Source organism: Gracilinanus agilis, chromosome 6 (assembly GCF_016433145.1).
Source record: "Gracilinanus agilis isolate LMUSP501 chromosome 6, AgileGrace, whole genome shotgun sequence".
Lineage (NCBI taxonomy): Eukaryota > Metazoa > Chordata > Mammalia > Didelphimorphia > Didelphidae > Gracilinanus > Gracilinanus agilis.
In genome coordinates this window covers 18,173,520-18,196,914 of record NC_058135.1, presented here as the reverse complement: position 1 = coordinate 18,196,914, position 23,395 = coordinate 18,173,520, and the positions used below count along the sequence as shown (strand labels likewise).

General features: G+C 44.1%; 1 protein-coding gene across 1 annotated transcript in view; it reads right to left on the bottom strand.

Annotated features, from left to right (window-relative positions):
* Nucleotides 1-23,062, bottom strand: part of DLC1 (DLC1 Rho GTPase activating protein) — a 209,191-nt gene extending 186,129 nt beyond the window's left edge. Inside the window, exon 1 of the mRNA XM_044681134.1 lies at nucleotides 22,022-23,062. Coding sequence (XP_044537069.1) covers nucleotides 22,022-23,062 — 1,041 coding nt within the window. The remainder of the gene's footprint in view (nucleotides 1-22,021) is intronic.
* Nucleotides 23,063-23,395: the final 333 nt, after the last annotated feature.

Here is a 23,395-nt window from a genome sequence, read left to right as displayed (position 1 = left end):
ATTTGACTATGTATTTAACAAAAAATGGCAGAAATTGATGCATAAAAAAGGCAGGAAAGGAGATGTAGCCAGACTCTAGTAAAGCCAGGAAGGGGCAGAGAAACTGGGACTGAGGACCTCCCCAGCTGGAAAACCAATTCTGTCTACCTCACCCCCCCCCCCTTTTAAAAAAGAGGCTTATAAGTGGGAGACCAGGAACTGAGCCAATGGGAGGAAGGACCATGACTGCAGAGCCAGGGAGAGCAGCCAGTCCACTGCAATGATCCTACCCTGGGACTGAGAGGGTGGATCAAGCTGGAACCATATCTTGAGTGAAGTCAGTGCAGCCACTGGGGCAGAAGAAATGAGAGATCAGAGACACACCTCCATCCCATCCTCTCTCTCTCTCTCTCTCTCTCTCTCTCTCTCTCTCTCTCTCTCTCTCTCTCTCTCTCTCTCTCTCTCTCCCTCCTGGAAGGAGAATTACATTCTTATGGGGTCTTTACTCACATGAATTTCTGACTTCTCTTTTTGTTTCTAAATCCTATATTTATGTGTGTAAAGAATAGATATGGAAATCATACATGTCTATGATTTAAAAACATCTTAAAACAACTTGGGCATAAATCCACAATTTCTTATACAAGCCTTTTTCTTGGCCTTTTTAATATATTGAAATGTTACTTGGCCATTACTCAATTCACAATAAAACTTTTTTAAAATTAAAAAAGAGACAGATTCAAACCTCTCCCCAGCTGGCCTCTGGGGTCCCTCTCAGGGGCCCCCATCTGTGGTGGAAGCCCCTGGCTTGAAGCAGGATGGGGAATCTAGGCACAGCCTGGTTTGCCAGGAGAGCAGTCCCCTGCATGAGTTACTGTGGGGGATGTCCTTCTACTTTGTGGTCCCAAATCTGCTGCTGAGCCAGGAAGCTCATTGCCTCCTGTAAAGGACATTTCCCAGGAGGAAAAGCATCAGTGGGCAGAAGCAGAGATGGAATCAATTACCCTTGTATTTATTTATAAGTGTAAGTAAGCCCAGGCTTCCCAGAGCATGGTTTTGACAAGGATACCAGGACCAGAAATAGCCCTGCCTCCCTCAGAGAACCGGAAGAGCAATAAAATAAAGGACAAGATTGGTCAACAATTTTTATCCCTTAAAAGCTCAGAAACCAAAATGTACGTTTAAGAACAAAGAAAACAAAGGCCAAGGATTCCCAGGCTCAGAGGGATGCAAAGAAGTGAAAATGGGCAAACAGCCCTCAGGGACATTTGGCTTTCTTCTGAAGAAAGATGCTGGAGACAGGGACCTGAATGTCTCTCCTGGACCAGGAAGTGCTTGTCCTTAGACTCTCCTTTGGAACCTGCCATGCCTTCACTTCCCCTTCATCTGATGGCCTGATTTTCTCCATCCACAAACACCTTGGCCACACTAAGGTGTGGGAGGCAAGGGGGAGAGTCTAGGTCTCATCTTCCACCACTGAGTGACTCAAAAAGTCCTTTAGATATTGCAACCCCATGGTTCTTGTCCCTGCCCATCCGGAGGCTTCTCTTCCTCCAGGCAAAGGCCTCTCACCTGAGGGAAGGCTTCCAGGCCCATCATCATTCTGGGTGCCCCTTCCCTGAATGTTCTCCAGCTTGCTCATGCTCTTCCTAAGGTGGGAGGAAGCAAACGACTGTAGAAGACCAGCCAGGGTAGGGAGTACACAAGTCTTTGAGTCAGGAAGACTTGAGTTCAAATTTGCCCTTAGATACTTTCTAGATGTGTGACCCTGGGCTGGTCACATCAGTGCTCTAGGCCTCAGTTTCTTCATCTGTAAAATGGAGATACTAATAGCATTCATCCCCCAAGGTTATTGAAAAACAGCATATGTAAAACATTCTGCAAACCTTGGTCTCTTGGCTCTTGGCCTCTGTCTGTTTCTTCCTCATCTGTAAAATGTGGATAATAAGAGTGCCTACCTCCCTGGATTGTTGGGAAATTCAAGTGAGATAAGATTTATAAAATACTTAGCACAGAGTCTGACACATAGTAAGCACTATAGAAAATTGCAATATTATTATTATAAATAACAATTATTATCATTATTTTTCATCTGCCCAGAGAAGAGGATAGGAGGAGGAATGCCACTTTCACTCTGGGCATTGGGCCTTCTAGGAGAGCCTAAATTCCCTCTGTTTTCTCTTTTTGGGGAGAAGGGGAATATCCCTTTCTGCAGTACCTACCATGGAAGACAAGATGTTCCTGCAAGATCTAGGCAGAAGAAGAAAAGAAAAAGCTTTTCTTGGTGGTCTGAGCTGTTACACAGCCTGGCCTTCCCATCTGATAACAGCTCCAGTGGGTAGGAAATCACAGGCTGACTCTTTTGTTCCCTCTCCGTCCAGGGATAGGGCAAAGAGCATCCACTTCCATCTCCAAGGGACGGAATGGGAAGGGAGTGAATGATGCAAAGGAGGAAGCCAAGAGAACAGACACTCGTTGGAACCATCAGCTTGGTGGGCCAGGAGGTGCTGGGGAACACTGTCTCTAGGGGAGCCGGCACAGGCCAAGGACAGAACTTGCCATCAATGGAAACCAAAGGGACTGAGCCCCATGGCTAATGGCCCAGATACCACGGTAATGACAGGGCACAAAATTAGCTGTCCTGACCTATCCCTGGCTTCAGACTGACTCAACCTAGATATTATTGTCTAAACAGGGAAGCCCATTGACGGGATGAAATCATACAGTCCTGGGTTCAACCACCACAAAACAAAACAAAAACACATCTGATTGCCTCCAACCCTCAGAGCTTGAAAAGAGAAGGGAGCCTGCAAATTCTGGACCAGAGAGGCTGTCTCCAACTCCTGGGTAAATTCTAGGAATTATCATGGAAATGAGAGTTAGTGACTGTGTGGAGAAAGGAAGCTGTGATTACATTGAGCCAGGGTGGCTTTGTCAAGAACAGGTGAGGTGAGACTGACCTTCATTTCTCTGAGGACAACTATATGAGGAGATGAGGGAAATCTATTTGCTTAGGTTTAAGCCAAGCACTTGACAATTGTTTGTCCTGTTATTCTTGTGGGAAAAGGTTTAGAAATTTGGCCCAAGAAATAGTAAGAGTAGGTGGATTCAAAGTAAGTAAATGTAAATTTATAAGGAACTAAGTCAAATGTATAAGAAATGAAGCCATTCCCCCAATTGACAAATGGTCCAGGGACGTGGACAGTTTTCAGATGAAGAAATTGAAACTATCAATAATCACATGAAAAAGTGTTCTAAATCCCTCCTGATTAGAGAAATGCAAATCAAAACAACTCTAAGGTATCACCTCATGCCTAGCAGACTGGCCAATATGACAGTAAAGGAAAATAATAAATGTTGGAGGGGATGTAGCAAAATTGGGACCTTAATGGTGGAGTTGTGAATTGATCCAACCATTCTGGAAGATAATTTGGAATTATACCCAAAGGGTTTTAAAAGATTGCATGCCCTTTGATCCAGCAATACCACTATTGGGTTTGTATCCCAAAGAGATAATAAAAAGTTATACAAAAATACTCATAGCCACACTCTTTGTGGTGATAAAAAAAATTGGAAAATGAGGGGGTGTTCCTTGATGGAGGAATGGCTAAATAAATTGTGGTATATGATGGTGATGAAATACTATTGTGCTATAAGGAATGATGAACTGCTTGATTTCTATGTGACTTGGAAGAATCTCCACAAACTGACGTGGAGTGAAATGAGTAGAATCAGGAGAACATTGTACACAGAGACTGAAACACTGTGGGATGATCAAATGTAATTGACTTGGCTATCAGTAGCAATCTGATGATTCAGACCAGTGATTCCCAAAGTGGACACCACCGCTCCCTGGTGGGTGCTGCAGCGATCCAGGGGGGCGGTGATGGCCACAGGTGCATTTATCTTTCCTATTAATTGCTATTAAAATAAAAAAAATTAATTTCCAGGGGGCTAAGTAATATTTTTTCTGGAAAGGGGGTGGTAGACCAAAAAAGTTTGGAAACCACTGATCCAGGACATTCCTAAGGGACTTATGAGAAAGAATGCTATCCATGTTGAGAGAAAGAACTGTGGGAGTAGAAACAGAAGAAATACATGATTTATCAATTATTTATATGGATATATGATTGGGAGTTTTGGTTTTAAAAGACTGCTACTCTATTACAAAAATGAATAATATGGAAATAGGCATCAAGTGATAACATATGTAAAATCTAGTGGAATTGCTTGTCAGCTCTGGGGGGTTAAGAAAGAGGGGAGGGAGAGAAAATAAATCACATAACCATGGAAAAATATTAAAAATTAAAAAAACTAAAAATCAAAGTGGCTGGTATAATACAGGTTTTAGCATTGCCATGTTTGGCTTAGGTCAACATTCCATCCAGGGCAACTGTCAGGTTTGACCTAAGCCAAACATGGCAATGCTAAAACCTGTATTACACTGGATCCAAAGGAAAATTATTAAGGGTTGGAATGTCAATTTGAAGATGGTCTTTAGTAAACTGTCTCAGGATCTGTCTTTGTCTTTGTGACTTTTCCTATTTTTAATCATTAAATTGCATGAAGGATGGATAGTTTATTACTGAATTTACAATGGGCAAAACAGGGGAGGAATTGCAACCACATTGTTAATATCCAAAATCCTAGAGATGGCGAGGTGGCACAGTGGATGGATAGACCATGGGGCCAGGAGAGAATATCTGAGTTTCAACCTGGCTGTGTGACACCAAACAAGTCACTTCACCATGAACAACCTCAGTTTCCTTATCTTTAAAATGAGGGGCTCAGAGTTGATGGCCTTGGAGGTTCCTTTCTGTTCCCAGATTGGTGAGGTGGTCCTTGCTTTTCAACTGAAGTCCTATTGTGCTCTTCGAACTTTAACCAAATATCAGCAGGCCATCACCGTCTCCTCTTTGACTCTCTCAGATTGTAGCTCTCAGGTATGTCACCTCTAGGCATGAGGGGTCCAGCTTCTCCTCCTAGATAATCCTTTCTCATTCAAAGGCAGAACTCTTGGTAAGGTGCTCTGCCACAGCATTTTGTAAACCTTAAAGCACTGTAGAGATTCAACTGATTATCATTTTCATCATCATATTGTAACGATTATGGTGAGGATGCTGCTGCTGATTCAGTGGTCCCCCTTGTTCTCCTTCTACTATAGCTGCCTCCTTGACCAGCACAGAGTGGACCATCTTTCATTCTCAGACTGCAGGAGGCCACCAGAGGGCTATCGGGCCCCATTAGTGGAGAGATTCAGGGACATTTGACTTAGGTGACCAGGCCTCAGGGCCAGCTAAATGTCTAGTTCCAGAGTGCTGCATGGACTCGTGGCTAACAAGGGTTGTGGCCCAGGTGACCACATGATTAGGAGCTGCTCATGTGTAACCTCCATAGTCTTTGGTGAGGAGCAAACTGCAAACCAATGGGATAGGCTGAAAAAGTCCCCAGAGGGAAGACCAGGACGGTAGGACCTAAGAAGTCTGGACCTGGGCAGTGAGGGAGAGGAGGGAAAACTTGCCAGGAACCTCAGGAAACCCAGGTGGTGCCACAGTGGAGAGAGAGGGTCCTGGAGTCCAGAAGATCTACCTAGCCCTAAATCCTACCCCAGACACTATCGGTGTGACCTTGGGTAATTTGCCTCAATTCCCTCTTCTCTAAAATGAGAATAATAATCACCCTTGTTCCCCAGGAGTATTATGAAGTTCAAAAGAAATGATATTTGTGAAACATTTTATGAACTTAAAGAACCAAGTAAAAGCTAGCGATTGCCAGAATATGAGAAGGAGAAGGAAGGATGGCAGCTCCAGCTCTCCTGGGATGGAATGCCTTTCCAGCTCGGTATCTCAGCACCCTGGAGGCCATGAGGTAGAGATTCTCCATTTCAGTAACAGAGGTCAGCCCTGCGGCATGCACACATCAGGGACTCCATGGCCTTGGACGTAAGCTTACAAGGGGGCCTGAATATTTAAAACCATTAGTTAGTCTGTAATAATATATAATCACAGAGAAGGGATACAGCACCTACGGTAAACCTGGCATCAGATGACATCCAGTTTTTTTCTTTTTTAAACCTCAGGTTGTGCCTTTGAGTGGTAGAATTTGTTTACAAAAATAAAACTTGGAAAAAGGGGCAAAAAGGATGGGAATGAGCATTTTTTAAGCACCTACTGCATGCCAGGCATTGTGCTGAAAGCATCTTACAAATAGTATCTCATTTGATACTCATAATAACCCTGGGAGGTAGGTGCTGTTAACACCCCCATTTTACAGTTGAGGAAACTGAGGCATACAAAAAAGAATTCCTAGGTTTCATTTCCCTTGGGATAGGTGGGGAATGGAAACCTAGAAATTTTTGGTCCAAAGTATTTGAGAAAACAAAGGGTTAGCAGGACGTGGTTGGGCAGGCCCCATTTCCATGCAGCTACTGTCAAGCAGAGGGATTCAGCTGAGACATAGAAGGTTCTTCCTGAAGAACAGGACAAGGGAGTGGAGAGATGGCTTCATTCATATAGGGAATTCTTTGGTGAGGAAATGCATCTACTGGTCTAGGCGAGCACCCTTCTGTATCTCAGGGTGCTCCTGAGACCCCTGAGATGTGAAGGGACCTTCCCCAGGTCACACAGAAGACACGTGCCAGGCTTAAGGATAAATAAATAAATGGTGGTCATTCACCATTCTGTGTCACCTTGGCTGGAGCTCGCTAATGGAACGCCCCAGGGATCAGGACTTGTTCTTGGACTAGGCAGCATCTTTGTCAATGACTTCAGTAAAAGCCCTTGAGGCCATGCATTTAGCAGATGGTTCTTCTTCAAGGCACCTTCCCTGATTATCGAGCTGAGGAGCTTTCCCTCCCCTGACTTACATCAGCCTTTTCATTAGAAAGCATCCATTCATGACACCATTCTACTTCCCTTTGTAGATTAGAAGCTCTTTGGAGGCTCAGGCAGAAGGGTTTGACCCAGCTACCCCCCAGCACCCAGGAAAGTCTCTTGCTCTGAGTCTGCACCCCTTGTAGGCAGCCCATTCCTCAAGAGTGAGGGAGGGAAAACTAAGGAGCAATCAAGGCTGGCCAAGTTCCCCATGTGGGCCTTCCTTTCAGCTTTCTCCTTCCTCAGGGAATAGCTTTCCTTTCACAGCCAGCACATCCCAAACAACTGTTAGCAGTTCAGGAGAGCTAGGTGGTGCAGTGGGTTGTGTTGGACTTGGAATCAGGAAGACCTGCAGGTCCCTTCATCAATCTCAGCCTCAGTTTTGTCATCATGAGAATGGGGGTGATAATGATACTACCTGCTTGGCTTTTTTGGTGAAGGTCTGAGGATACTCTCTAGGAAAAGTCCTTTGGAAACCTTAAAGAACTATCTGAATGTTTGCTGTTATGAGCCAGTCATGAAGTAATAAGTAAGCTCCTACTGTGTGCCAGCATCTTGCTAAGAGCTAGGGTTGCAAAGAAAGGCAAAAGCCAGGTCCTGCTCCCTAGGAGCTCACAGTCTAATAAGGGAGATACCATTCTGACAGCTGGAGATGGGATCAGTAGGAGATAATGAAGATAGGGAAGGCACTGGAATTAAGGGAGATCTGGGAGACATTGTGTAGAAAGTGGAGTTTGAGCTGACACCTGAAGGAAACCAGGGAAGCCAAGAGGGGGCTGATGGGAAAGGAGAGTGAAAATGCCAAGTTGGGAGAGGGCAGATGTGGAGTGTTCTTGGCCATTCAGAAGACAAACAATTTAAGCTTACCATATTGCTTTAAACCTCAGAAATGACCAGAGGCTAGTTTGGATGAATGGTCTAGAGACAGAGAGCCTGTCCTTCTCTCATGCTTCGTGAGAGCAGGGACACCCCTCTGTAGACCAAAATCTCATGGCGTTGGATAGATGCATCAATTAGCTAGCCACCCTTCTCCTCATCTCCACAGTTCTTTACATGAAAGAGGTAACTGAGGCACTGCCATGATGAATTTTTCTTCCTTTGTCGCTACTTACAATGACTCAACTAAAATGAACTCAGCTCCTCTAGTTGTAAACCACCCTCCTTCCTTTTAGACTACAAACCTTGGAGGGCAGGCATTACATTAGTTTTCCTCTTTATGCCTTCTGCTCAAAGCAGTGTCTACAGAAGATAATTGTTCAATGGAAGGAAAGGAAAAAGGAAGGGATGGAGAGAAGGATAAAAGAGGGAGAGATGGAGAAATGGACAAGAGGAAGGAAGGGATGGATAAGGAGAGGGATGAAGGGGGGAGAGTTGTTTGGAGGGAGCAATGACAGGAGAAAGCAAGCAGTATCGTAGATTCCATAGATTGCTGCAAGATCGGTGCTCATCTCTAAGGAACTTATTTCTTCCTGATTATCGATAGATGTTTATGTTTATGGGTGGTGGGTGTCTTCCTTCTGTGAATCTTGTATTTCAGGCAAATTGGAAAAACTCCTGCCTACTCCATGAGAGCTGACCTGGCTCCATCTTAAGAGAGTCATCCAAAGCTGGCTTTCCTCTCCCGCTTGGTCTCAGGAGGATTTTCTGAGCCCTGTGAAACTCTCTTGTTTATAAGCTTGCTCTCTGTCTCTCTCAGGCTCTTCTCTCCTCTCTTGGTTTTTCGTTCTGAGACAGGAAGCTGGGGGTGTTGACCCTGTATCTGGATAGCTCCCAAGGCAGAACGAAGGTGGTCTCTTACAAACAATCCCAAGCTTCTGAGTCCTTCCTGGATTTTCAGGGGGTCAGATCTCTAAATATCCCCCCTCCTGCCTCCTTCTCTCACAGCTGTGAAATGAATGATTCTTCCCAAAGCTGCTGCTTCTATTTTTTTTTTTTATGAAATAAAGATGAGTGCTTTGCTTAATTGAATTCCAGAGTTATTCTGCTCCAGAGAGGCTGACTCATCACCCAAGACCCTGCTTACACAACCCTCTATGTTCAACACCAACTCTGGGGACCTCCTATCCGTGCAGAAACCTTAAAGTCAGGCCTGCTACCCTTTCCCATAGTCTTAAGGGTGACCCTTTGCTACCAATGAAAGAAAGAAAAATAATATTATGAAAAACAACATTACTTCCTGTGAGCAAGGGAAACCACACATTCCAAAGGACACAGAAGTAAGACTGTCAGGGATTTTGGTGCATGCCTTTTAAAAAAAATCAAGATTGTCAGAGAAGGGCTATAAAGTAATCAAAAAGTAAAATTTTCTTTTTTATTTTGCTAATTTTCCAAACTTGATAGCATGGCCCCTGGCCCCTCCCGTATAACTTTGCTCCCATCAGGCAGGATACCAGACAAGAATTTCTTAATCCTCTGTCCTTTAGACCTATCCCAATAACTCCCCCCCCCCCCCCCCACATCAACAAAGCTTCTTTCCTTCCTCTGAACTTTTTATCATTCATTTAATATACCTACATTACGCCCATTTGTTTAGTCCAGTCCTACCCCAGCTGACTCAAGTTTCTTGAAGATGGTGCCCTAAGACCCTCCAGGGCTTTTCTATCACACTTGAGGCTGAACCCTACTTTATGTATTGTCTCCCTCATTAGAATGTGAGGCTTTTAAAAAGAGGAGCTATTCTTTTTGTACCTCCACCATTTAGTACATAGTAGGTGCCTACAAATGATCATCCATCAATCTATCTATTCATCCAACCATCCATCCATCCATCCATCCATCCATTTGTTTATTTGATTGTTCATTTATTCATGTCAGTGGAGCTCAAGGTCCTTAGATGCTCCCTTATGGGAAAGATTTTTAATAGAAATCCGTATCTGTATCTATTATCCAAAGATAAGCTCAGATGGGGAAACCAGAGAGTTTGCTGCCATAATCAATTTTTTTTAAGCACACCAAATCAAGAAGACAAAGCATGGTAGTGTTGCCATGGGCATTGTTTTTGGTTTTCCAAATCCAAAACAAAGATTCAGTCCTACCTGACCACTCTTGGTGAAGTGTCTTGAGACAGACCATATGAAGATCCAGTGCTAGAGGAAATAGCAATTTTTTTCATGGGTCAAGATAAGTCTTAATGGCACTCCCTCTTAAGTGCCATTTATATTTTCTAGATAACTGAGAAGTGCCACCATTCCACAAATGCATTGGAAAGAGACTCCATGATGCCCCTTCTGGACAGAGGGGGACCTAAAAGATCTTTGGGGAGCCTTAATTTACTAATAGACACCCCAGCATAGATTCAAGAGAATACGGGTAGAAGCATCAAGAAGAAAGACCAACACTAGTAAGTTCCTCCATCCAGTCCAAGATAGCACAAGAAATCAACCAAGAGACAGGAGACACACCAGGGAAGGTGAAGCCAGCCTTCCTTTGAATCTGGACTCTCTCATCCCTTGTTCCTAAAGTCCTATACACTCAAGTCCCTACTTTCTCCACACGGTCTTCTCTGATTCCCTCATCTGATAGTACCCCTATTCCCAAGACCTTTCCCCTTGAGACTCTCCAACACATTTTGTCTTTTGCCACTTTTTGCATCAAGGCTCTCCAAAGTCAAGGTTAAGAGAATGTATAGTCTTTCATGCCATCATCCCATTATCTTTGCAACAGTTGGTGCCCAAATGAATGCCTATTCAGTGACCTTGACTGAAGCCTTCCAGTGTTTGGTATGAGTCCTGTGGCGGAGAGCTCCTTTGGGTAGATTCTTGGTGACCTCAGCCTTGACAGCAGTTTGTCTATTTTGGACCTTCTATGACTCAAGAGAGAGGGCTCTACAGATGCTAAAAATATAGGAAGAATATCATAACCCAGAGCTGGGTGGGAACTAATTGGATTCAGGAAAAGATGACTTCATAGAAGATGAAAACTCAAGCCCCATTTCTACCTTCCAAACTTTCCTACCTGGAGATTCTCTAAGAAGAGCTCCCTTCTCCTTCCTGTTCTCCTTAGGATTTTGAGGACATTCTCAGGTGCCAATGCCCAGGTCCCTCTCACCAAGGTGAGAGTGGGGTATATGTGTCTTTTTTTGGCTCTATTCCACATTCTAGGTGCAGGAAGGTTGGAGGGGACAGTCTGGACAAAAAGCATTTGCTCTCCTCCTCCAGTCTGAAGACTAAGCCCAGGCAGAAGATGGGCAGGATGGAATAGGGAGGGATAATAAAGAGAGTGTCTATCTTCTGGGTCTGTAATAAAGCCCAGGGAGACAGTCCAGATAGGAGCTGGGCAGAGGCATCTACCCAGGTCCCAATTCCAGGATGGCAAGTTGACACTGGCAGGCAGAAAGCTCATCTGCTCCCTGCAGCATTCCTGATGCAATCATACTTGGAATAATGGAAAGAGTGCTGATTCTGGGCTCTGGACACTTGCTTTTCAGCATGCAACTTTGACCAAAGCACTTATCATCATTTATGGACCTCAGCTTCCTTAGGTGGGTGAACAGTGACTGGCACATAGTGGGCACTTGGTAAATGCTTGTTAAACTGACTAACCAGCTGCCAGGATCCCACGTAGCTATAAAAGCCAATTAGTCTAGTGAGCATTTCGAGTTGGTCTTAAGGTTGGCAAAGCACCTTACATGTTATCACATTTGACCCTCCTAATAACCTTGGCAAGGAAGTGCTATCATTGTGTCCATTTTACAGATGAAAAAAGGAGGTGCAGAGAGGTGAAAGAACTTGCCCTAGCTCATATAGCTGGCAAGTGACTGAGGCAAGAGTTGAACCAAGTTTTCCTAAAGGCCAAATTCAGTGCTCTCTCTACTGTACCACCCCTAGCTCCCTAAATAGTATTCATTCTCTTCATATTAGTATAAAATACCTTGTGATAGAGTATAGTACAATATAGAATCTATGTATCTGTACAGAGATATATTTATGTGTCTATATATCAATATATCTAAGTATGTATATATCTTTTTACTCTTCTATTGCTTCCTTGGGCTTTGTTGCTCCTGTTGCCACCATTTCTGGGAATATGGAAAGTGATGTCCTCCTTATAACAGCCCTTTTCCCTCAGGGAGATACTCTCCATCAATGTTCCCATCTTAGCAGGGACACATGTCCTAAAGGACAGTGACAAAAGCAAAGGAAACAGGCTGACGCATGAGCAGCGAAGTACCATCCTGCACCAAGTTGAGGAGGACACTACTGCTTATTCAAAGGCAAAACAGGGTAGGATGAAGTATGGCTGAGTTGATCAAACATTGTACTTGGAGTCAAGAAGATCTGGGTTCAAAACTCTACGGACACTTTTTGGGTCACCAGGTGACCTAGCCATGGTGCTAGGAACCCATTTTTCTCCTTTGCACAATGGGAAGAATATTAGCCCTTCTAATTACCTCATTAGTTTATTGGGAGGCCTAAAGGACATAACTGATGGAGAATGCCTTGTGAGTCCCAGTGTAATTTCTTTTATTGCCAATGATCTCTAAATTATCTTATAACTCAGGGCATGGAGAAAAGCAGGATCTCAGAGTGGGAGGGGATCCACTACAACTTGTCTCTGCATGGGGATCCCCCTCACACCATACCAAGAAATGGTTATCTGACTTCTGCTGAGCATCACCATTGATGGGGACCCTGTTGTCTCTCTGAATCTACCTCTTTGCAGCTTTCCCCCATTGCTCCTGGTTCTGTGTTCAAATACAAGGGTCACACTTCGTGCTTCCATAGACTCCATTGGTCCCTTTCAAAAGTCTTTAAGTGCCTGCCCAGCTCTCACCCTTAATTCTTGTGACCGTGCGGGTTTTCGCCCATTACTTTCTACAAAACTCTTAAGTCAGTAAGTGTCTGATATAACAATCCACAGAATGTTCTAAATGCATCCACACAGGAGGTGACCTGAAGGCCCTGAACTGCTCCAAAGGGAAAGCAAGTTGAGTCAGGACAAGGGAAATTAACTTAATTGAGAGAGAGAGACACAGAGAGAGAGAGAGAGACAGACAGACAGACAGACAGAGACACAGAGAGAGACAGACAGACAGAGACACAGACAGAGACACAGAGAGAGAGACACAGAGAGACAGACAGAGAGAGAAAGAGAGAGAGAGAAAGAGAGAGAGACACACACAGAGACACAGAGAGAAAGAGAGAGAGAGAGAGACACACACACAGAGACACACACACAGACAGAGAGACAGAGACAGAGAGAGAGAGACAGACAGACAGACAGATAGACAGACAGACAGAGACACAGAGAGAGACACAGAGAGACAGACAGAGACACAGAGAGAGACACAGAGAGAGACACAGAGAGACAGAGAGAGAGAGAGAGAGAGAGAGAGAGAGAGAGAGAGAAAGAGATAGAGACACACACAGAGAGAGACACAGAGAGAAAGAGAGAGAGAAAGAGAGAGAGACACACACACAGACAGAGAGACAGAGACAGAGAGAGAGAGAGATACACAGAGAGAGAGAGAGGGAGAGAGAAAGAGCTGTTCCTGGGATCTACCTAACTAAAGGATCAAAGAGGAAAAATCTATTTTTTGAGTAGGTGGTTCTGGCTGCTTGACTTTTCACAAGAAGTGGGGAAAGGAAGGGAACAAGCATTTATTAGGTGCCTACTATTTAGGTACTGCGTGAAATGCTTTACAAATTTTAACTCAAGCAAGAATGGTGGGAAGTAATGAGCTGGGAGCCAGAGGACCTGGATCCAAACCCTTGCTCCATCACTGATGTGATGTGGGATCCTGGTCAAGTCCCTTCCCCTCTTTGGGCCTCCTCTTTCCCAGCTGCAAAATGAGGTCATCAGGCACAAACTTTCTCTAAACATCTCTGCCAGGTCAAAGTGACTCAGTAAGCTCTGAGAGATGTAGCCAGCTGGATTTTTGCTTTTTTTGGAGGAGGGAAGGGGATGTTTTATTTTTCCCAGGTTTCCTCCAATGGTATCTTATGTAGTATCCTGGCTTATGTTTGGCACAGCCCACCATAAAAATTCTGGGATTGGACCCCATGGTCTCCATCATGGCTTCCTCAGAGAGTAAACTGACTTTCTCTCCAGCAGGAATCCAACAAAACCTTTTAATGTAACAACCCACTGATCACAGCTGGAGGAGTGGGAAGCACATCTGTCTTCTCTGACAATGTATGGAAGGGAACTCGAGTTCCCATGAGGCTGTTTCCTGACCCAGTGGAGGCAAACACTACAGTGATTATTTCAAACAAAGGACTTCCTCCGAGCAAGATCCCTGGAGAGCCGAGGGCCCAGCTCCCTACGGAGCCAGCCTCCTCCCCCTGCTGCTGTGACATCAGGGCTGACCTAGGTGGAGGGCTAACAGAAACCCGTCTGAGAGGGCAGGGCAGTGGGAACGTTGGCAGGAACCAAGGAGATGGAGAGTCTTACGAATCCACACAGATGATAAATACCACTTTGCTCCAAGGGGCCGTCCCTGGAATAAGATGATTCTCTCATTTGGCCAGAGCCCACACTTCTTCCCCCTCCTCCCTCCTCAGATGATTCATTTCCAACTCTCCCCAGGAATGTCTGAGAGCACTGGTGCAGTTTGGGTTCAATTTGCTCAACTTTGGGATCCAAATCTGAAGCCAGAAGTGTCATCCTCACCACCATCATGGGGTGGCAGCTCCTGGGTCTCTATCAGAGACATTGAATCCTGCTTTCATTTATAGATGGGCAAGCTGAAGCCCAGACAGGCAAAGTGAGAGGCCCCCTTTGGCCAGTCTGGGTAGGGATGGGCCTGGGATTTCTTTGGCACAGGGTACTCCCAGGTCAGGAAATCCCCCCTGTTAATGTAGGTTAGCATGCCTGGGGCCTCCTCCCCCAGGAACCTTACTACTCCCAGGCTTTCTCAACTCCTCTCTCCCACTGATGAACTCCTCCTGGAGCTCCCTTTTTTGTGGAAGGGTCCAGGTCAGCTTTTCTTTCCTGCCCCTCAAGACCTAGTTCCTGATTTTCTGGACTTCAGAATCAGACCCCCATTCTGGGCTCTTTCCCCATCCCCATCCCAACTCTTCAGTCTTTTTTTTGGGGGGATGTCGTCTTCCTCACTAGAATGGAAGCTCCTTGAAAGCAGGGACTGTCTTTCTTTTTGTTCTTATTTGTAGCTCAGTGAGCACCTTATAAATGGTTGTCCATATTACCTTCCTTCCTTCCTTCCTTCCTTCCTTCCTTCCTTCCTTCCTTCCTTCCTTCCTTCCTTCCTTCTTCCTTCCTTCCTTCCTGCCTTCCTGCCTTCCTGCCTTCCTGCCTTCTTCTCTCCTCATTCCTGGGCTTGGCTCACTGTCCATTTGAAGCACCTGCCCAAGATTATACACGTGTGTGCATGCATGCATGGGTGCGGACACACACGCACTATGATTTTCATCCATTTTTGCTTTTTAATTTTTTTAGTCATGGTACTCTAGGTATCAATGCATTTAATCTACCAGGAGCAGCTGTTGAAGGACCATCAGTAGGGTTTCCATCCTCCACCCTTCCCTCCATGTTTTTCTTTTCTTTTTTTCATAACAGAAGGAATATATCATATGTGTCATAGGAAACCTCACCAAATGGTGACAGGATTTGTGCCATGAATGGTATCATCATCATGGATAAAATGGTTTGGGTTGGAGGAACTGCAGATTCTCTAGGAAGGGGAAGAGCCCAAGCTCTCAGGATTTCCCGGGGCCTGAGCTTTCTGGTATTGGGTAAAGGTTTGCTGTGCTCTTTTAGAATCTATTTCTCAATGTTGCCTTGCCTGTGACTGCCTGGGCAGGTAGGCAGCATCCTGGGCTCCCTGAATGTTCCTTCTGACCCCCTACAACTCTATCATAATAATCTTGCCCCACTCAGATACCTTCTAAGTTCTCCCCTTTGTGCTTTTTAGTCACACACCCAAAATTGCCTGATCCCTAGGACCAATCGATGGCTGAACCCTTAGTGGCAGTGATTACCTACCTGATCTCTCATTCTGTGGTAACCTCCCTTTCCCAGTGAGTCTGAACCCTTCATGGATATTATTAAAACCCCATTTTCCATTTGCCATGGATAAACTTATGTTACATAACTTCAACTGGGCCCTCACTGCTATAAGGCAGCTCTTGTATGCCCTCCCCACCAGTTGATTTATGATCCCACTCTCCTTAGCAACTCTCCCAGACCTTTTCATCTCTCTTCAAACCTCCTGTGGTTCCTCCTTCCTTCACCTTCTCAGCTGAGGCTCTTTATATTTCACTAGAAAAAAATTGAGGTCATCCACAGAAAGCTCCTTCTTCTCCTTTTCCCCCTCATCTTACATTATCTAGCTGCTAGCTGCTATTCTCTTCCTTCAACTTTATCTCACAGGAAGAGGCACCCCTTCTCTTTGCCAAGGTGAATCTCCCTACTTGTACAAATTATCCCATTCCATCCCATCTTCTCCTCCAGATGCTCCCCTCTATCACCCCCACTCTCATTTATCCCCAGTCTCTCTCTTTCTACTGGCTCTTTCCTTACTGCTTATAAACATGCCCATGTGTTCCCTCACACTTGAACAATACTCACTTGATCCTTCTATCCCTGCTAGCTATCCATCTATGACTCTACTTCCCTTTGTGGCTAAATTCTCCGAGTTCTACAATAGTGCCTCAATTTACTTTCTTCTTTTCCCCCCTCTCCCTATCTCTGAAGTCTGGCTTCCAACATCGCCATTCAACTGACTCTCCAGAGTTCTCAGTGATCTTTTAATTGCCTAAAGTAATGGCCTTTTCTCAATCCTCCTCCTTCTTGAGCTATCAGCAGACTTTGATGCTGTTGATCTCTCTCTTCTCCTGGGCACTCTCCTCTTGAGATTTTCATGACATTTGTTTCTTCCTGTTTCTCCACCTACCTGTCAGGCTGCTCCTCAGGCTCCTTTGATAGAATCATCCAGGTTCTGCCCCCTAACCCTATGTCTACCAAGGTTCTGTCCTGGACCCTCTTCTCTTTTCCCTCTCTACTATTTTGTTGTTGTTGTTATCTCATCAGATCCCAGGGTTTCAATGATCATCTCTGTGCAAATGATGATCAGGCCTGTTTATTTATCCCAATTTCTCTCCTAGCCTCTATGGTCATGTCTCCAACTGCTTAATGAACACCTCCAACTGGATGTCCCACAGACAGTTTAATTCAGCCTTTCTAAAACTTTTAAGTCATTATCTTTCCTTCCATACCCTCCCCATTTCCAAATTTCCTTTTCACTGTCAAGGACGTGATTATCCTCTCTATCACTCAGGCGCGTAAACTAGGCATTATTCTTTAGTTCTCCTCATTCTCTTTCATCAGTCTCTGCCCATTTTTCATCATTTGTCTAGTGCTGTCGATTCTATCTTCAAAGCTTCTCTTAACTATGTCTCCTTCTCTTCTCTGACATTGCTACAGCTCTAGTGTAGGTCCTTATCCCCTCACACCTAGATCATTCCAGTACCTTCTGGTGGGTCCATCTGCCTCAAGTCTGTCCTACTTCATTGACTTGTCAGATTGACTTTCTTAAATCTCAGATCCGATCACATCACACACCTTCCCTCCTCTCTTACCCCCCTCACCAATCACGCTGCCATTCAATAAACTCCAATGGCTCCCTATCATCTCCAGGACCAAAGAGAAAATCCTCTGTTTAGCATTCAAAGACATTCAGAATCTGGCCCCTTCCTTATCTTTCTGGTCTCACACTGTACACCCTCCACTCACTCTAACCATGTATTCTGGGATCCAGTGACACGGACCTTAGCTCTTCCCAATGCAGCGCTCTACCTCTGAGATTTTCCCTGGCTGTCCCCCAGGGTTGGAATGCTCGGACACCTCATCTTCATTTCCTGGCTCCTCTGGATTCCTTCATTTGTCACCTAAATTCTCATCTTCTGCAAGAAACTTTCATGAGCCAGAGGAAGCAGGGTAGCACAGTGGATAGAGCATCAGAACTGGAGTCAAAAAGTTCAAATCTGGCCTCTGACACTTATTAACTGTGGGCCCCTGGGCAAGACACCTCCTCTGTCTGCTTCAACTTCTTCTACTATAAACTGGGTTTCCTAAGGATCAAATGAGAAAATACAAGTGTCCCGTCCACACTGTGACTTTCCCTATTGTGATTTTGATATATTTCGGGTTCACATAAGAAATTAAATGGGAATTTTGTGGGAGTTTTGCAGATGACACATGAAGACAGCAGATGACAAAGAAAAAGTTTAGAAACTCATTTTTACTTAACATCAACCTATAGATATGACCAAATACTTAACCCAAATTTTACAGTAAGGACTGTAAACACCCATAAAAGAAAAAGAAAAAAAACCCAGACTTCTCTGACAAGAAGGGAGGACCAAAAAAGTTTACGTGGATTTTTCAGATTGTGGGGGTGCCACATCCCTTATCCCCAGTGATGTAGAAGGGACACCTATATCTGCAAAGCACTCAGCACAGTGCCTGGCACCTAGTTGGTGCTACCCCTCCCTCTATTCCCTTTAATGCTGGTGTCTTTCCTCTGAAATTTCTTCTAATTTACCCTGTCAATATCTTTTATATATTTTTATATAGATGTGTATAGATTATTTCTATATTGAATATTATATTATTCTACTATATTATATTATTTATATAATAGTTGTATTATTATATATAATATAATTATAAATATTATAAATAGAGTTCATTTGGTTTTCACAACTACTCTAAGAGGTAGGTTGCCATTTCACAGGGGAACGAACTGAAGGTAAGAGGCTAAGTGACGTTCCTAGGGCTCACAAAGTTACTAACGGTCTAAGGTAGATTTTGAACTTGGTTTTGGTCCAAGTCCAAGACCAGGTCTCTCCCTGACCTCCCTCACAGGTCTTTGGAGAAAGAAACCAGGAAGTTCTTGCTATTGTAACCTTCCACATTTCCGTGACAACAATGGGCCCAAGGGGAAATGGCAAGAGGAAACTGCATGTAGCACTGTCTAGAGCCCAGAGCACTAGCCTGGAAGGCAGGAGAACTGGCTTCAGGTCCCAGATAACTGTGTGGGTCCTTTACCTCTTGATGATACTGTTTCCTCCTCTGTAAAATCTGGACAATCAGTCTTGTACTACCAACCTCCCACTGTGACGATCCCTAAAGTACTTCAGAAATGTGAGCTATTCTGAAGATTCTTGCTTCGAAACCACTAAACTGGCTGGAGAGACAGGAAATAGCTTGAGATGGGCCTGACTCTGGGGAATGAGCTGAGGGGAAGAGTGAATAGTCACAGAGAATAGTCACAAGAGTGAATGACTACGGAGAGTGTTTAGGAAGCACTGTTTGAGTTCTGACCCACCTCCCATGCACAGATTTCAAATAGTACCCCAAAAGAAGGTGCTAAAATATTTGCTTTTCCCAAGTTAGCCCTGGAACAATAGATTTACATATAGCATTTATTAAGCACTTGCCATGTGTAGTAGGTAGTACAATGGATAGAGCTCTAGACCTGAAATCAGGAACATGAGTCTTCCTGAGTTCAAATCTGGCCTTAGACACTGTTGGCCTCAGTTTCCTCATCTATAAAATGATCTGGAGAAGGAAAGGGCAAACTACTCTGTAAAATTTAAATGAATACCTAATAATTCCAAGTATTGTATTTTATAAAGTTTATTAATAATCACTCAAAGTAGAAAGAAAATGAAAAGAAATGGAAGTTCAAACCTGATTATCTAACAAAAAGTAAACCTACGTGTGTAGATTCTCCTGCCTGGCATAACACCTGCTTTCCCAGCCAATTAGGGAAAAAGGAGAGAGAGGTGGGGCTACACAAAACTTATATCCTCCCTACCTTAGCAAGTAACATGAGAAGGAACATGGGAAGCTAGGAAAGAGAGTGCTGGGGAGCAGATTCTAATTATACAACTTTAAGATCTTTGCTAAGAAAGCTTCAAATGGGGTCACAAAGAGTGGATAGAATTGAAACCAACACAACATGGTCATGTGTTGTGCTAAGCACTAAGAGCACACACAAATAGAAATTAAAAAAAAGATAATCTTTGCTTTCAAGGAACTTCTGTTCTCTGGGGCTAGAGTTGTTGTCCTTTCATAAAGCAACACCTGAAATCACCTTGTGGTGAGTGGAAGAAGGAACAAACCATAATGGTGAATGAAATAATGAAATGGAGAACAATCCTTGTTCTCTTTTGAAGAAAACAGGATAATAGACATTTTAGGGAGATTGCCATCAATAGGTGAAAGTGCCTAGCAGAGATCTAATTCCATCATAAATTTGGACAGTCATCGTTGAGAGTCATAGGGAAAAAGAGACCTTAGATATTATCCGATCCAATCTCCCAATTTTTTGCAGATAGGGAAATTGAGAACCCAGTTAATGAGGTGATCTTCTTAAAGAAATTTAGTGGCAGAGCCAAAAAATTCAGACTGAGGTCTTCTGACTTTAATTTCAAAGGTTTTTTTTATTTTTCCATTTTGTTATACTGCTTTTATGAATAAGACACTCACCACATGGGCAAGATGAGGGGAAGAATGGAATATGATGAACTCAGCCAGGTAGAGTGGATCTGGCTGAATGACAAGAATCAAAAAATAGAATCATTAATAGGTTGAGGTAAAATTGGAAGCAGGTCCTAGAGATTTGTTTTGGATCCTGTGATCCTTGACATTTTTATCATTTATTCAATCTCAGGTCTACATTTTCAGAGGGTACATAGTGGGGGGCAATAGCTTACATGATTAGACCTAGGTAGATGAGAACATCTGATAAGATGATGTTTGAGAGGAGTAAATTATTTGTATATATATAAATAAAAAAATAAAAGTAAAAAAAATCATACACTCAGGTTAAAAAATCAACCTCACTCTTTGAAGAGGGGTAGGAGTGCCTACTTTTGTTAGAGAGAGATTTGGAGATTTTAATGACTGTCCAGCTGATATCAGTCAGTAGTACAATATGGTCACTGACCAAGCTCAATGAATGTTAAGCTACATTAAAAGAGAAATAGAATAATTAATTAGGTTCATAGAGTGTAAACTTCTTGAAGGCAGGGACAATTTCAATTTTGTATTTGATTTGGAAGTGCATAATACAATATTACATACATACAAGAGTCGTTTAATAAATGTTGAATGGAACTGGGAAACCCTGAAGGGTCCGCTTTGGTAAAGACCCATCTGGAATATGGCATTCAGCTTTGGCTGTCATAGTTTTGGAAGGACACTGGTGATCTGGAGAGTATCCAGCTTGAGCTGAACCACCTCAAAGTCATGTGCTCTGTGGTTATTAGTTGGAGGAAGAAGGGATGGTAAACCTGGAGAGGAGAAGACATAAGGCACGGAGGATAACTGTTTCTAATTACTGGAAGGGTCGCCACGTAGAAGATAGCTTAAACTCATTCATTTTTATCTCCAGACAACCAAGAGCAATGGAGGAAAGTCACAAAGGGGCCGATTTTGACTTGATTTCAGAGAAAACACTCTAACGTTTAAAGCTGTTTTAAAGTAGAATGGGCTGCGTTGGGAGGGGAAGGTGCTGGGATCCTGTTTTTTGGAGGTCCCCAAACAAAAGCTCAGTGGTCCCTTGTTGAGGATATTTTCAAAGAAAATATAGATTGAGCATGAATTGGATTAGAACTAATCTAGGTGGCACCACAGTACATAGAGTGTTGGGTCTGGAGTTACAAAGAACCATCTTTCCGAGTTCAGATCTGATCTCATGTTGTGTGACCCTGGGAAAGTCACTTGCCTTCTGTTTGCCTCACTTTCTTCATTTGAAGAATGGGGATAATAATAGCACATCTCTCCCAGGTTGTGAGGATAAAATGAGAAAATATTTGTAAAGTACTTAGCACAATGCCTAGCACACAGTAAAGCTATACATAAGCTCATAATAATTATTATTTTTATATACATTCTAAGGTCTTTTCCAACTCTGAATTTCACAGAAAAGAATTCAGGGCTCTTACCAAATATGCCTCAGAATGCTATTTACAAACCAGGAAGAAAAGACACTCTCAATACACCAACATATGGACCATGGCCCAAACCATGGAAAACCTTAAGCTTGCAAATCAACCAAGCAAACAGCTAGCTAACCTTTGGGCCCAGGACATCTCCTCTGTTATCTCTTACATCCAAGCAGAGTAATAAGTCAGCTCACATTGAGAAAGTTTTCTGGGTCCTGTCACTAAAGAATAACCTTGTCCATGCATGGGTCTTACCTTTTTTTCTCGAAGAGCGACTTGCGTGCCATAGGGGTCTCCAGTGGCCATGGGAGCTGTTCCATGTTCTGAGGGCCCACCTTCTCTGGAGCCAGCCTCTGGAAGATGTTTGTTTTGAGGAGCACCGGAGTGGGAGTGTGGGATACTACTTTTGTCCAGAGTGTAGGGACAACAGGAAGGCTCCTCCAAGCAGCTCTCAGGGTTTTCTGATCGCAGTTGTGTCCTCCCTGCGCAGGGAGAGGCAGAGAATCCATCCTGTAGAGCCTCGCCAGCACGCCTCTCATTCCTGTCTTTGATGGCGTCAGCACATTTCCTCCGTTGCTGAGCAATCACAGCAGAATGGAGCAGCTGTTTCTCAGGCAGAATTTCATTTGCACTCAGAGTATCTGAGCAATCCGCTTTGGGTACCTCTCTCACTCTACTTACACTGAGGTTGCTACTGCCAAGCTCCTGGTTGTCCCCACTGGGGTCCCAGTCTTCCTTCTTTCTACTCTCCTCCATAAGAATGAACTCCTCCTGCTCAGGTTCACTGGCTGTCTCTGAGGCCTCCAAAGAGACTGGTGATTCCTGATCCCCCTCAGGGCTTGGGGGCATGTTCACAAAGGTGCCCATTCCATTAAGTCTCCATTGACCTGCTGACTCCCCGTCTGGGTCTCTCCAGTGGTTTGTAGCACCCGGTTTTGTCTCTGCATCAGTTTCCTCATCAGACACATGGACCAGGGTTTCGGTGCTGGCCTCCAGGGAAAGGAAGTCCTCTTCCCCCTCACAGGTGTCATTTCTATCCAGTTCCCTCGAAACATTTCCTAGGAGCTGTTCAGGGCAGCTGGCCAGCTCTGAGGCCTGGCAGCAATCTGGCAGAGATGCCCACCTCTGGTGGTGGCCCCCAGCCAGAGCACCTCCCTTTTCTAGGCTTGCATGTAAGCTGTCAGCTACCAGCCCATGGTGGCATGTTGGGGTGGGGGCATCTGGAGGATGAAGGAGCAATCCCATCCGCTGGGTGACATGCTCTTCCCAGCTCCGCTTCCTGACTGCAACAGACATGTCCTTGCAGTCCAGTAGGGGACCCTGGATTTTTCTAATCCGAGGGACACCCAAGGAGGTGTGGTTAGGGCATCAGAGGCACCATAAGAAGAGAGGAGAAGCTTCTATCATTTTCACACCTGTAAGAAAGACAGAAGAGTTAGGGCCAGATGCATGTCCAAAGGCCAATCAATTCTTAAAGTGTAGGAGAATTAAATAAGTCTATAAATGTGAGCTGAGAGGGTTTAAAAAATGATTAATGAGAGGCAGCGTGGGTTAGTGAAAAGAGGCCCAGAAAGACCTGAGTTCAAATACTTCCTATCTCTGATAAGTATGGGCTATATGACCTTCACA